This window comes from Epinephelus lanceolatus, chromosome 10, assembly GCF_041903045.1.
Source record: "Epinephelus lanceolatus isolate andai-2023 chromosome 10, ASM4190304v1, whole genome shotgun sequence".
Lineage (NCBI taxonomy): Eukaryota > Metazoa > Chordata > Actinopteri > Perciformes > Serranidae > Epinephelus > Epinephelus lanceolatus.
The window spans coordinates 33,156,946-33,172,498 of record NC_135743.1 but is presented as its reverse complement, the minus strand read 5'-3'; the positions used below and the strand labels follow the sequence as shown (position 1 = coordinate 33,172,498).

General features: G+C 41.8%; 1 protein-coding gene across 1 annotated transcript in view; it reads left to right on the top strand.

Annotated features, from left to right (window-relative positions):
- The window catches only part of LOC117265409 (plectin), a 199,793-nt gene that overhangs the window by 137,339 nt on the left and 46,901 nt on the right, over positions 1 to 15,553 (top strand). Inside the window, exons 12-32 of the mRNA XM_078171229.1 lie at positions 63 to 190; positions 1,526 to 1,619; positions 2,089 to 2,243; positions 2,363 to 2,684; positions 2,788 to 2,865; positions 2,971 to 3,132; positions 3,249 to 3,353; positions 3,444 to 3,539; positions 3,665 to 3,790; positions 3,980 to 4,132; positions 4,242 to 4,396; positions 4,838 to 4,964; positions 5,607 to 5,790; positions 6,574 to 6,731; positions 7,676 to 7,854; positions 8,326 to 8,464; positions 8,694 to 9,050; positions 9,174 to 9,257; positions 9,376 to 9,480; positions 9,623 to 9,721; positions 11,523 to 14,876. Of these exons, the coding sequence (XP_078027355.1) occupies positions 63 to 190; positions 1,526 to 1,619; positions 2,089 to 2,243; positions 2,363 to 2,684; positions 2,788 to 2,865; positions 2,971 to 3,132; positions 3,249 to 3,353; positions 3,444 to 3,539; positions 3,665 to 3,790; positions 3,980 to 4,132; positions 4,242 to 4,396; positions 4,838 to 4,964; positions 5,607 to 5,790; positions 6,574 to 6,731; positions 7,676 to 7,854; positions 8,326 to 8,464; positions 8,694 to 9,050; positions 9,174 to 9,257; positions 9,376 to 9,480; positions 9,623 to 9,721; positions 11,523 to 14,876 (6,360 nt within the window). The remainder of the gene's footprint in view (positions 1 to 62; positions 191 to 1,525; positions 1,620 to 2,088; positions 2,244 to 2,362; positions 2,685 to 2,787; positions 2,866 to 2,970; positions 3,133 to 3,248; positions 3,354 to 3,443; positions 3,540 to 3,664; positions 3,791 to 3,979; positions 4,133 to 4,241; positions 4,397 to 4,837; positions 4,965 to 5,606; positions 5,791 to 6,573; positions 6,732 to 7,675; positions 7,855 to 8,325; positions 8,465 to 8,693; positions 9,051 to 9,173; positions 9,258 to 9,375; positions 9,481 to 9,622; positions 9,722 to 11,522; positions 14,877 to 15,553) is intronic.

Genomic DNA, 15,553 nt, shown 5'->3' with positions numbered 1-15,553 from the left:
ATTTTACTGTCCTCTGTCTGACTGAGTTATGACTTATGCATTCTACTCCCATCTGCTCACAGAGTGCCGTGCATGCTGGTCAGGTGAAGGTCCCTCCAGGCTACCATCCCATCGATGTGGAGAAAGAATGGGGTAAACTCCATGTGGCCATCTTGGAAAGAGAACGGCTGCTCAGGATAGAGTTTGAGAGGTAGGGACAGTGCTGGATATGCAATGATACACTGTATATATTCCTTATGGGTGAGATTTTTATTGTACTATTTTTCCAGCCAAGGTGTGTTGTGCTAACAAGACAGAACAGCATAGAAATCAATAAATCAGACACCATATCCAGCTAGCTGCAATCTTGCCCACTAACATACACAATGTCGTACGTTAAAATACGTTAAAATAAAGAGGATAGAATACACACAGTATGTATACCCAGAAGTGACACCACACCCTGTTTTCTCTGTAAGATAAAAATAACTTGTCATAATGGTTTTGACATGTACATACCACAGTTAGCAGTTTAGAAAGGAAAAGACAATGCTGAGCAATGTTGTTTCAACAGGGGCCAACATTACATGTCATAATCATAATCAGTTTTGGAACAGTAATACGATAATAAGATAGTAAATAAATGCAGAAAAGACAGCTAATATTATCAAGCACTCTTGCTAATAACTGAAAAATGCTAGCTAGCTAGTAGCCTAGCTTTAGCCTCAAGGTTAATGAATTAGCTACCCTGCTAACCTTCCGAAGCTGTGCTCATGAAAGGAAAGACAAAAATACATAATTCCTAATTATATTTTATGTACCTTTGACTAAAGATGCTTCTAAATCAAACAACTATGAATTTTATTTAAGCATTGTAGATTTTTTTGTTTTAAGTTAATGACTTATTGCATCATTTTTCTGTTTTCGTACAGGATAGTCAAATAATTTAGTGAAAGTCTTTTTGGTTTCAATCAAAGCAAGAGAGACACATAAAGAGATATAATAAGGTCCGATAATATGGGATGAGAAAAAGACATCAAGATTAAAACTTTCTGTGTATTTAGAGTAGTGTGGCGTCATGCCTAGAAAATCTGATGGCTTCATGTCACGAGATTGTGCAGTCATCTTGTTGTCTGATAGCCTTGTTTATGGTTCTGAGATGTGGAATGACTGACTGCAGACTGACTGCAGACTGAATGTCTTTGTCAGGAAACTGAGACATTTTCATCTCACTCTGTGCTGCTGCGTGTTTTCCTAAGACACAATGGGAGTGTGAGGGGAACTGACTGTCTTGTCCCTGGAACTGTAATCTTTATAAAAGAATTGAGGAATGGCATTTGTGAGTGACCCTCATAAATTGGAGTATTTGCTACATCGCAGGAGGCCGTAAGTCGTGATCTTTAGCTTCTGGTGGTTGTGTGGTTGTCTCAACACAGGTTGTCTGTCCTAAAAATGGCAAGAAGGGAGTTGGTACTGTGACAATCACGGGACAAGGATTATCACAGGGATTAATTTTTTTCAATTGAATTTTTATTTTTTTATCCAGACTTGAGAGGCTCCAGAGAATTGTCACTAAAGTCCAGATGGAGTCGGGTACATGCGACGACCAACTCAACCACCTGGAGACCCTTCTGCAGAAGGTGAGTCCTTTTCAGGTCTAACATTAATACTATACTTTGATATGTGTTCATAAAGAAGAATTTCATCATGATGAAAGAGTTTTGGATTTTAAGTTTTTCCCAATAACCTTTAAAATTAATTAAGCAGGAGATGGCTGCTGGACTCAGCATGCATAGCGGGCATATAGTCCAATTCAGCTCCAATTTCACACCATTTAGTGTAATGCAAACTTGCTAGAAACATCCCTCCGATCAGACATTATAGAACATAGCGTACCTAAGCTCTACAAAGATTATCTGCCAGTCATATTGGCTGTAGCTACAGAAAAGTAAAAGCAAATCATAGGAATCTTTACTGTCCTTCAGGCATAGAAAGGGCTGATGCTTATTTGTGTCAATCACTGTCACAAGCTCTTACTTTCCTTCTAATTTGGGTGGCATTTGAAAAGAAGATGAAAATTCATATTTTCATTGGCTTTCATCCCTTCAGGACATTCGTCTGATGAATGCAGGGAAACCACCTCAGCACACAGCAGAGGTGGAGAGAGAGCTGGACAAGGCAGACCATGTGATTCGCCTGCTCTTCAACGATGTGCAGGTACTCAAGGATGGGCGCCACCCTCAGGCTGAACAGATGTACCGCAGGTGGGTGCCACATGTTTTTGCATTTAACCTTTGACAAAATACACCCTGCTACAAAACTGCTCAGAATACAAAAAAACAAAAGTATAAAATATAAAGCACTGTGTTTCTCATCTCCATAGGGTTTACCGCATCCATGAACGCCTGGTGAACCTGCGCAGCGATTACAACCTCCGCCTGAAGACCTCTGTGACAACTGTCCAGGCTCCCCTGGTGCAGACCACCCAGCATACCATTGTTAAAGCACGGCCCGAGATGGACGATGTGACCCTTCGCTATGTCAAAGACCTTCTGGCGTGGGTGGAGGAGAACCAGCTTCGCATTGATGAGGCTGAGTGGGGATCTGATCTGCCCTCTGTGGAGTCCCAGCTGGGCAGCCACAGGGGCCTGCACCAAACTGTGGAGGACTTCCGATCCAAGATTGAACGTGCCAAGGCCGATGAGGTAGTACTCAAATCACAACCACTGTAAAGGATTCCATACTGTCTGATGACGTTGGGTTGTTGATTTTAAAAGTAATCCCTGTTGCATCTTTCATATTTTTCAGAGCCAGCTTTCTCCTGTTAGCAAGGGTGCGTACAAAGAGTACCTGGGTAAACTGGACCTTCAGTATGGCAAACTACTGGTAAATATTTTCATATTTCAAACTGCACAGTAAAGGCTTTGAAATGTACTATCTGAGTACGTATTTTTTAATCAACTATTGGTAATTTGTTCTTTTTTTCCCTAGAACTCTTCCAAGTTCCGCCTGAGGAACTTAGATTCACTCCACGCCTTTGTCAGCGCTGCCACCAAGGAACTGATGTGGTTAAACGACAAAGAAGAAGAGGAGGTCAACTTCGACTGGAGTGACAGGAACACCAACATGACAGCCAAGAAAGACAACTACTCGGTGTGTTTAAGAAGATTTTGTTTGATTTTGTAAAAGATTTTTTTTAAATAAATGAATTAAATAAATTCATGATTTTTCTGCCAAGATTGTCGTTAACTATTGTTTTGATTGTTCAGGGTCTCATGAGAGAGCTGGAGCTGAGGGAGAAGAAAGTCAATGACATCCAGGCCATGGGAGACAAACTTGTCAGGGATGGACATCCTGGCAAGAAGACAGTTGAGGTAAGTACTCTAGTTAACCCAGCTGAAGTGTAAAAATCTGCATACTGTTTAAAAGCTACAGAGTCATCATGTCCCCTCTGTCTCTTGCAGGCCTTTACAGCCGCTCTGCAGACTCAGTGGAGCTGGATCCTCCAGCTGTGCTGCTGTATCGAGGCTCATCTCAAAGAAAACACAGCCTACTACCAGGTGTGTAACAGTGACATTAATGACATTGAAATGTGGAATTCCAACAACCCAACAGTAAATATCCATCAATATATCTGGAGCAAAGAGTCAAATTTTCTGTCCCCCATGATGTCCTTCCCTTGCAGTTCTTTGGCGATGTCAAAGAGGCTCAGGACAAGATGAAGAAAATTCAAGAGAATATGAAAAAGAAATACAGCTGTGATCGCACCACCACAGCCACACGCCTGGAGGATCTGCTGCAGGATGCTGTGGTGAGTGATGACTGCTTACGTGTGTATATCTAGATGTATATGCACATGATCATGCCAGATAAGTTCCTTAAGGGGGAATTAGAAAGTACATCATGGTGATAATGATGTTGTTCAGAATCAAAATTAAAAAAGATAACTGAAAATTATTTTGAGTTTAATCTTTGTTTGTATTTATTTATTTTTCACCAGGAGGAAAAAGAGCAGCTGAATGAATACAAGACCCTTGTGAATGGCCTGAACAAGAGAGCCAAGTCCATCATCCAGCTGAAACCACGCAACCCCACCACCGCCATCAAAGGCAAACTGCCCATTCAGGCCGTCTGTGACTTCAAGCAACAGGAGGTTAGTGATTTATGATCCATTCACAGCCCAGAGAGGTCATACTTGTCACATAACCTCAGAAATGTCTTCTTTAATGTGTGTAATTTATCAATTGTGGATTGTGTTTCAGATCACTGTCCATAAAGGAGATGAGTGTGCACTCCTCAACAACTCGCAGCCCTTCAAGTGGAAGGTCCTAAACCGCTCTGGACACGAGGCGATAGTGCCCTCCGTCTGCTTCATGGTACCTCCTGTCAACAAGGAGGCTGTGGACAGTGTGTCCAGGTGAGGACAATAAGAAACAGAATGAGACACCTATGTGACAGCTGTGTGTATAAACAGAGTAATGCAGCTACTCAGCCACACCCTGTCTTAAACGCCACTGCTTTTTCTGACACAAAAAAGTACTGATCCCAATTGTGACCTTGATCCATTTGACAAATAATTTACAGATGTTGTTCACAGTAAGAGGCAATATATTTCTATATCGTTCTGAAGCAGCAGGGTTTATGGGAAATGTGGTTATTTTATTTGGAAATATGTGATACTACACATAACTTATAACAGTTAACTGATTTAAGAGGGCAATTCTGTTTCTGTCAACCAATCCAATCTCATTGCACACATTACACTAAATGCATTATGGGTTTAATTTTAAACTGTAGTGTAAGTAAGTACTGTCTGTTTCTTAATTCTTGCACTTTCTGTGTTACTCTTCTACTTCAGTCTGGATGCAGGTCATCAGCAGTTGGTGTCTATGTGGCAGAAGCTCCATATCGACATGAAGAGCTTGCTGTCATGGCAGTACCTGATGAGAGACTTCACACAGATACGCTCCTGGAACATCACCATGGTGAGCGTCAACACTTTTCATGCCAAAAAAAAAAAAAGAAAGCCATTAAGAGGTGTTATGTCAGGTGTAAAGGAGCTAGTCACCGTTGCTTTGTGCTGCACTCATATGGTAGTTATCACCAATATTAGGATGGCCTCATGACAGGAGCGTAGCGGCTACTCTCTGATTACCTCCCAGTTAATACAGTTAGCTTTGTCAGCAGTGTTTGTGCCGTTAGCCCTGTTAGCTTATAACCATCAGCTCAGCCATCTTCATGTTGAGAGCTGTGTGCAGACAATCTAGACGGTAAATGAATCAAGGTCTGGGGTGGGTATACAGTATCAGGCCCCTTGAGTCTGTTAAAAGAGTAGGTTATACAGGGAAGAATTTATTATGTTTAGTGTTTGGAATCAAATTCAGTCACTGCAGGAGAAGTTAATGACAGTGGGAAGAGTACACTAGCCTTTATATAATTAACAGCTAAACAGTTTAGTTTGTGCTGAAATGATTCAGCACATTTTAGTCCATAAAAATAAATCTGACTCCGAACCAAAAATACATAATTAAATCAAAATACAGCATCAACCTCCTCAGAGCATGCAGTGGAATTCCTCTTAAGTCCTGCATCCTAATCCCTCCCCTGTTCTTCTCTATCCTGTGCAGTTAAAGACCATGAAACCAGAGGAGTACAGGCTGTTGATGAGGAACCTGGAAATCCACTACCAGGACTACATACGTGACAGCCAGGACTCGCAGCTCTTTGGCCCAGATGACCACACGCAGGTCGAGGAGGACTACACCAAGTCGACCCAGCATTTCGACAACCTGCTTCGCTCCATGGAGAAAGGTAACTTTTTTTTCCCCTCTAAACAACAAATTAGCTTGTAATTATTCATGGATATGTGAAGCAGATATACAATAAGTGAAAAGAAGCTTTACAGTATATAACTGTCGTTCACCTTTCAGGGCTAAGGGTTATTAAGCTCAAAGGTGAGTGATGTCAAGCTAGTCAAAGCTACGGCTCACCAAGCTAGTGCGTGTACGAGCTTTTAAGCTTTGGATGAGACGTTCAAAGATAACCATTAGTGTTAGAATAGAGTTCACAGTGACTGCATGTTGTTTTGGTTCCTACGCTTTTCTTTTTGCAGCTCTACACAAATACATATTATGTGAGTTAGGCTACACTGTGTTGTGCTTTTATCGTGCAGCCTCCTAATAGTGTGATTACTTACTTCAAGTACAAAATACTTACTATATAATGTATGCTATGACTTTAGTGTATATGGTGACGCATGTGTTTGTGTCACAACACATGAAGAGCTGCATGTATGATCGTGCTTACGTGCACGGCAGATATGTTGTAGATGTTGCAGAGACACAGTGTGATTTGAGAATGTGAAAATTTTTAGTAAGATGTAACCATGTCCTAAAGTAACAACAACATAAACCTGCCGTATCACACTGTGCCATGTACAGAAAACTCTTATCTAAGCCGTGTATTTAGTATTTCTTAACCTAGTCAGTATTTCTACAATCTTGGTCCTTGGTCTATTTTCCCACCAACTTCAGTCTCACGGTAAATAAATAATTTGTTGTGCTGTTCTAAACTAATAAATATGATGTTACACAGGTCAACAGGATGAGACCCTGTGTAAGAACTACATCTCTGAGATCAAGGACCTGCGTGTGCGTATAGAGGACTGTGAGACTGGGACTGTGGCTCGCATACGCAAACCTATGGACAAGGAACCACTGAAAGAATGTGTTCAGAAGACAACAGACCAGAAGGTACTGTATATAACAATGTGACCATATTAATTACACCACATTACCATATTAATTAGAAATTAGTAGAGCATTAGGAGACTGCTACTACGGGCTTCTATATTTCATTCCAAATTGTGTGACACTAGGCTTAAATCAGCTGGGATGCCTGCAGCCTAGATGATTATCTCAAATGCTAATTTACATTAGCTTTTCTTGTGTTCTCAGTAAAGAGAATGAAGCAGAAACACATACTGATATCTTCTTTACAAGAGGAAATGTGTCTCAATGTAGAGAGATGCAAAACAGATGTATAAATACTGTGGTCATTGTGTATTTGTCAGCAGCAATATTGCACATTTTCCTGACCGTCATGACATTTTGAGTACTACGAGCTTGCCTAGTTTTCATATTAGCCTGATGACCCGACATTATTGGAAGTACAACATCCATAACACAATTCTTAACAGCCCACTGACCCCAGAGGCAAAACAAATTCATCCATGCAGTGGAAAGAAGGGAAAATAAAAGAAGAGGAAGGTACAACAGGAATTAGATAATTCTGTAGGGGGCAATGTTAGGCAGCATTGGTGGAGAGAAAAAAAGAGGAATACATTTTCATATTCTCTCCCCTAAACCTCTGGGCACGCTATAGAGCCTCAGTTAGTGTCGCTAAGAGAATTGTAATTGCTTTAAGGTCTTGAATTTGTAGCAGCTCAGGGAGAGTTGCAGATAGTGCCGTAGGTCTGCTGACTGCCTCTGACCACAGCTGCTCAGCTCCCTGCTGCCCTGAGACTATTAGAATGTAGAAACCCAGCACAGGTTCATTTGAGTTTTAAAGTTGCATTATAGCACATTTGTGGAATCTTCTCCTCATAACAATGTGGTTGTGAGTCCTTTGTCGGTCCTTTTTTACATGCTTTACCTCAGTTAAGTTGACTCTTTAACTCTTGTCCTCTTTTATACAGAAAGTCCAAGTAAAGCTTGAGGGCCTCAAAAAGGACCTTGATAAGGTGTCTGTGAAGACACAAGAGGTCCTGGCCTCCCCTCAGCCGTCTCCCTCAGCTCCCGTCCTGCGCTCAGAGCTTGACCTCACTGTCGAGAAGATGGATCATGCTTACATGCTCTCCTCGGTTTATCTTGACAAGTGAGTCCACAGCCAATTATTCTTGAGAGTTAAAGGATCGGTGCGTAGGATTAAGAAAACTCTATTAGTAGAAATGATATTCACTATTATGTTTTCATTAGTGTATCATCACCTGAAACTAAGAATTGTTGTGTTTACATTGGCTTAAAATGAGCCCTTCATATCTACATAGGGAGCGGGTCCTCTTCCATGGAGCCCGAAATGTTGCACTGCTGTGTTTCTACAGACACCCAGATCGGACAAACTGAACTGAGTCTAGAGAAGGCCTTTCACATTTTTACATTACCTGAAGGCCATTATAGGTTCTCATACAGGCTTGGAGAGGGAGGGGTGCAGAAAGTGATATTCAGTTGGTTGCAGTTTGCAACCTCACCATTAGATACCACAAAAACTTCATACTGGTTCTTTTCTAGAACATGCACTGTTTTCTGATTCCTTGCTACTTTATTTACTTATTGTATCTTGCCCCAGGCTGAAGACCGTGGAAATGGTCATCCGTAACACACAGGGTGCTGAAGGAGTTCTCAAGCAGTACGAGGACTGTCTGCGTGAGGTTCACACCGTGCCAGGCGATGTCAAGGAAGTAGAGGCTTACAGAACAACGCTTAAGGTAAGCAGCATACAATTCTTTTACAAGGTTTCTGGGTTCAGATAAAAACATCTGTTAGAGGAGAACTTTCTCAAGTGTTGTATATTTGCATACAGACGAATTAATAAAAATAAGTGAAGTAGCGGGAAGTTCGGGAACTGTTCCCTTTGAGTGGTCTTGTCTGAACTGATGATTGTGACCCTGTTTGCTCATGGCTGACTGGCCTTTCTATTTGTATGAAATCTTGCAGAAAATGCGGGCTGAGGCTGAAGGTGAACAGCCAGTGTTTGATTCTCTGGAAGAAGAGCTGAAGAAGGCCACTGCAGTGAGTAACAAGATGTCACGTGTGCACAACGAGCGTGACGTTGAGCTGGACCACTACCGCCAGCAGCTGTCTAATCTTCAGGACCGCTGGAAGGCTGTGTTCACCCAGATAGATATTCGCCAGAGAGAGCTAGAGCAGCTTGGCCGCCAGCTAGGCTACTATCGTGATAGCTATGATTGGCTGATGCGCTGGATTTCTGATGCCAAGAAAAGGCAGGAGAAGATCCAGGCTGTGCCCATCACTGACAGCAAAACTCTGAAAGAACAACTGGCCCAGGAGAAGGTATATCGAGTACTGCTTGATATAATTAGCTTCTTAATTTCTAAGCATATTAGTTATTTATAAATCATTTTCATATGACGCTAGTGAGTTCAAATCTCAATTGAAATCCCTTTTTCAAAACAGAATCTACTGGAGGAGATTGAGGGTAACAAAGACAAAGTTGATGAGTGTCAAAAATATGCTAAAGCATACATTGATACGATCAAGGTGAGCATTAAACATCCCTAGCTTGCATTAACTATTGTAAAAATTGTACTTTTGAGCATTCAGATGAAGTATTTGTGGCCTTACTGATGTTTGGAGAATGTCCTTTTTTGTCAAATAGGACTATGAACTCCAGCTGGTGGCCTACAAAGCTCATGTAGATCCTCTTGCTTCACCCTTGAAGAAAAGCAAACTGGATTCTGCTTCTGACAACATCATTCAGGAGGTGTGTTTCTTAGAACCCATGTTGGATACAGCTTCTAGAAAATATTTTGATAAAGGACAGCCTAACCATGAAGTGATTTTACTGTGAAAGACATATGCATGAAGATGAAAATGACACATTTGTTTGTCTCTCCTTGTATCAGTATGTAACACTGAGGACCAGGTACAGTGAGCTGATGACACTGACAAGTCAGTACATCAAGTTCATCACCGACACGCAGCACCGCCTGGAGGACGAGGAGGTGCGTGACAACTGGCTGAGGATCCCAAACAAACTAAATTCTAACATTAACCTAACCAACCAACCAAATAATCAACCAACCAACAAACGAGATTACCTGCCGATCACTGAAACGCATGCATGCACGCACGCACTGTGTGTCTCACACACACACGTACACACACGCATTACATTAATGTACGGATGACAAATAGTTCCTTTGCACAGGTTATGCTTGAAACATTGGCATGCTGTAGCTGATCTATTAGCCAGTGAAGCACATGTTTTTGGAGCATAGTATATGCTTTTAGTTTAGAAAAAGAAACAAATAATAATTGCAAACAAATAAGATGCATGAGGTTTGAGTGTGTTTACATTTAAGAGAATACAGCATCTAAATAGATTATTCATTCAGCTACAATGAGACCAAAGTTCTCAATATCAGTCTAAAAGTAGTCCAAACAAATAGAGCACACTGTGTGTTCATTGAGCCATCTCCATCCATTGTGTGTATTGTGACGTTGTAGATTTAGCGTGAGGGGTTCTTTCTTTCACTACGATTTTCTTTTCCTTTTTTTACGTCTGGCCACTTCATTTCCTGAGGTTAAAATCAAAGTGGAGACTATCTTTCAGCCTGGTTATCATGGTCTTCAGCTCTACTTCCGCCCCTAAATTAACACAAGTTTAAAGTTTCACATTTTTTTCTAACCCTAATGTTTTGTTTGTTTCTTTGCTTCTCTTAACTGCTTGCCAGTGCTTTGCCATGATGAATGCTTAACTTGTTTGAGCATTAAAGAGGTAAATTATTTACAGTGTTTCAAGTACCTACTGTACCGCATAAGCTCCATTCTCTCTGTCATCCTAACATCTGTCTCTCTCTCAAACTGCATTTTGGCTTTTCATGGCATATTAACGTTCTTGCTTTCACTGCAGCCTTTTAGATATATACAGTAACTCCCTGCTTTGAGAATCACTTCCTTTCTTACACTATGTCCTTGATATGTTTTTAACCCACATTACAATGCTTTTCTACACTTCCTGGAGTCATAAACTGGTTCCCTAACTTACAGTGACATCACCTAAACCTGCTATCCTTGACTTTGCCTTTCTTTCCCATCCCATTTTATGGCAAATAGTGATTTAAAGAACCCCCAGTGCATGGGATGAGATAAAAAGTAGTCTAAGTGAATGGTTTGAATAATACTCTAACATGAGGCATTCTCTAATAAAATAAAAATATGTGGGAGATACTCTATTATCTGCATCAAACAAGACAGTACCTGCCACATATGTAATAAACACTGAGATAAACATTTCAACAAATTGTTTTCAACAATGTGATACGAATTGAAGCTAAATTGTAGACATACAATATAATATATTGGAATCTCAATTATAATGCAGTTTTTGAAAGTTAGTGCTACAGCTACAGTTGCATGCCATGATTTTCTTGCTGTGTTGTGAAGTGATATTTTGTTTCCATACATTAATTGATTCACCCCCATCATCCATTTTTTCCTGAATTGTCTTGTCATTAATTATTTTAATTGCATCGTGAATTTAACATCACTTTAATGAATGTGCATCTAATTTGTGTGTAGTGATTGATCTTTGACTTGACCTTTGAGCTAACTTTAACATTAACATTGCCTCGGTAATACAGTACATTAAGTTGCTCTTATTCCAGTGTGATTAGCTTGTGATTACTATAGTAATTACAAATTTAATCCACACTGCTCTGAGCTAGTTAATGTAAAGTGCTACCTTTAACATGTCATGCTTGATTATAATCCTTTCTTTACCATTTGCTTCCACTAATGCAGAAAGCTGCAGAGAAACTCAAAGCGGAAGAGCAGAAAAAAATGGCCGAGATGCAGGCCGAGTTAGACAAACAGAAGCAGTTAGCTGAAGCTCACGCAAAGGCTATTGCCAAAGCTGAGAAAGAAGCTCGAGAGCTGAAGCTCAGAATGCAGGAAGAAGTGAGCAAGAGAGAGGTTGCTGCTGTAGATGCAGAAAAGCAAAAGCAGAACATCCAGCAGGAACTGCATGAGCTCAAGAACCTCTCAGAGCAGCAGATCAAGGACAAAAGTCAACAGGTGGATGACGCTCTTCAAAGCAGGACCAAGATTGAGGAGGAAATCCGCCTCATCAGGATCCAACTTGAGACAACAGTTAAACAAAAGTCTACTGCAGAATCTGAGCTTGAGCAACTTCGTGACAGAGCAGATGAAGCTGAGAAACTCAGAAAGGCCGCCCAGGAAGAAGCTGAGAAGCTCCGCAAACAAGTCAATGAAGAGACCCAGAAAAAACGCATGGCAGAGGAAGAACTCAAACGCAAATCTGAGGCAGAGAAAGAAGCTGCTAAGCAAAAGCAAAAAGCTCTGGAAGACCTTGAAAACCTCAAGAGGCAGGCAGAGGAGGCTGAAAGGCAAGTGAAGCAAGCTGAGATTGAAAAGGAGAGGCAAATCCAGGTTGCCCAGGAGGTAGCCCAGAAGAGTGCCGCTGCTCAGCTCCAGAGCAAACACATGTCCTATGTGGAAAAGACCTCAAAATTGGAGGAAACATTAAAACAAGAGCATGGTGCTGTCCTTCAACTGCAAGAAGAAGCGGCGCGTCTCAAGAAACAACAGGAGGATGCAATAAATGCCAGAGAAGAGGCAGAAAAAGAGCTTGAGAAATGGAGGCAAAAAGCTAATGAGGCCCTTCGTCTAAGACTCCAGGCTGAGGAGGAAGCCCACAAAAAGAGCCTTGCTCAAGAAGAAGCTGAGAAACAAAAGGAGGATGCTGAGCGTGAAGCTAAAAAGAGAGCCAAAGCTGAAGAGTCAGCCCTGAAGCAGAAAGAAATGGCTGAGAAAGAACTTGAGAAGCAGAGGATGGTAGCTGACAGCACAGCTCAGCAGAAACTCACTGCAGAACAGGAACTGATTCGACTTAGAGCAGACTTTGACAACGCAGAACAGCAGAGATCCATCCTTGAAGATGAACTGTACCGCCTGAAGAATGAAGTTATTTCAGTTCAACAACAAAAGAAACAGCTGGAGGATGAACTGGCCAAAGTCCGGAGTGAAATGGATGTACTTTTTCAGCTTAAATCCAAAGCAGAAAAGGAGACCTTGTCCAACACAGAGAAGAGCAAACAACTTCTTGAGGCTGAAGCTGCCAAGATGAGGGATGTGGCTGAGGAAGCAAGCAAGCTGAGAGCCATTGCCGAAGAGGCCAAGCATCAGAGGCAAGTTGCTGAGGAGGAGGCAGCTCGTCAGAGAGCAGAGGCTGAGAGGATTCTCAAAGAGAAGCTGGCTGCCATCAGTGAGGCCACTCGTTTAAAAACGGAGGCTGAAATTGCCCTGAAGGAGAAGGAGGCAGAAAACGAAAGACTGCGGCGACAAGCTGAGGATGAAGCTTACCAGAGGAAAGCTCTTGAAGACCAGGCCAATCAGCATAAGCAGGAGATTGAGGAAAAGATTGTCCTACTCAAAAAATCATCGGAGGCTGAAATGGAAAGACAAAAGGCAATAGTGGATGACACATTGAAACAGAGGCGAATTGTCGAAGAAGAAATCCGAATTCTGAAGCTCAACTTTGAAAAGGCTTCATCTGGAAAACTTGATCTGGAGCTAGAACTGAACAAACTGAAAAACATTGCAGAGGAAACACAACAAAGCAAACTAAGAGCAGAGGAGGAGGCAGAAAAACTAAGGATGCTTGCCCTTGAGGAGGAAAAGAGAAGGAGGGAAGCAGAGGAGAAGGTTAAGATTATCGCTGCTGCAGAGGAAGAGGCAGCCAGACAACGCATGGCAGCTCAAGAAGAGCTTGATCGCCTGAAGAAGAAAGCAGAAGAAGCCAGAAAGCAGAAAGAGGAGGCCGACATTGAAGCAGAAAAACAGATTGTTGCTGCCCAACAAGCAGCCCAGAAATGCAGTGCTGCTGAGCACCAAGTCCAGAGTGTCCTTGCCCAACAGAAGGAAGATATCATCATGCAGCAAAAGCTTAAGGAAGAGTATGAGAAAGCCAAAAAGCTTGCCAAAGAGGCAGAGGCTGCTAGGGAGAAGGCAGAGAGGGAGGCTGCCCTCCTTCGTCAACAAGCAGAGGAAGCAGAACGGCAAAAGGCAGCTGCTGAGCAAGAAGCTGTAAATCAAGCCAAAGCTCAGGAGGATGCCGAGAGGTTGAGGAAGGAGGCCGAATTTGAAGCTGCTAAACTAGCACAAGCAGAAGCTTCAGCACTCAAGCAGAAGCAACAAGCCGATGCTGAAATGGCAAAGCACAAAAAACTAGCAGAGCAAACATTGAAACAGAAGTTCCAAGTGGAGCAAGAGCTTACAAAGGTGAAACTTAAGCTTGATGATACTGATAAACAGAAATCTCTACTGGATGAAGAGCTGCAGCGCTTGAAGAATGAGGTTGATGATGCTGTCAAACAGAGGGGGCAGGTGGAGGAGGAGCTGTTCAAAGTCAAGGTTCAGATGGAGGAGCTACTCAAACTGAAAAACAGAATCGAGGAGGAAAATCAACGCCTGATTAAGAAAGACAAAGATAACACACAGAAATTCCTGGCAGAGGAAGCTGAAAATATGAAGAGGCTCGCAGAGGATGCTGCTAGACTCAGTGTAGAAGCCCAAGAGGCTGCACGCTTGAGACAGGTTGCAGAAGATGACCTCAATCAGCAACGAGCTCTTGCAGATAAAATGCTCAAAGAAAAAATGCAGGCCATACAAGAGGCATCTAGGTTCAGAGCTGAAGCAGAGATGCTCCAAAGACAAAAGGACTTGGCTCAGGAGCAGGCACAAAAGTTGCTGGAGGATAAACAACTGATGCAACAGCGTCTGGAAGAGGAAACTGAAGAATACCAGAAGTCACTTGAAGCAGAGAGGAAAAGGCAATTGGAGATCGTAGCTGAGGCCGAGAAACTCAAACTTCAGGTTTCTCAGCTCAGTGAAGCCCAGGCCAAAGCTGAGGAGGAGGCTAAAAAATTCAAGAAACAAGCTGATCTGATTGCTGTCCGTCTTCATGAGACTGAAATAACCACCCAGGCAAAAATGACTGAAGTGGCTAAACTGGCATCTGAGAAACAAAATACCAGCAAAGAGGCTTGCGATTTACGCAAGGCAATCGCAGACCTAGAGAGGGAGAAGGATAGACTGAAAAAGGAAGCAGAAGAACTTCAAAATAAGTCTAAAGAGGTATTGTGTCAAAAATGGCATAACAGAGCAGCTTATGTCATTGTTAACTCTATCTGAAAACTAACATACTTCTTTCTTTAAATTTCCTCTATCCCTTTCTCTGTTTATACTAATCATGAAACCATATCTTTGATTTTAAATGTGATTTTTTTACAGTGCACTGTGCTCATGCAGATCACATCCTGAATGCCCCCCCCCCCCCCCCCCCCCATCCTGGAATGTTGCTTCACTTTTTTAAGACATGCTTCACATTTCCTTTAGCCTCAAAACTCAGCACCAAAATATGACAGACTGAGAAGACTGAAGTTATGATATTCCATCTGCAATTGTGCCAAACATAACAATTTAAATGTGATTGGAGACATGCCTTATTACAATATGCACCTATGTATTTACTAGAACTCCTAGGAAGATTTTTGCCAGTGTTCAGTGAGTTTTAAAGGAATGCATGTATCATGGATGGTAGCAAAATCCTTAATATTGGCTGGATTTTCAGGATAAAAGAAAATAAAAAGAAATAACTTTACGATGCACCTACTTAGTGGCTAAGAAAAAGACATGTCACCTACAGTTACCATTTGTCCATCAGTGTTGATGTCGTTACTCAAAAAAAGTGATGTATTACACATTATTGTTACTTTGAAAAATAACTGCTTTACTTGACTTAATTACTTCCT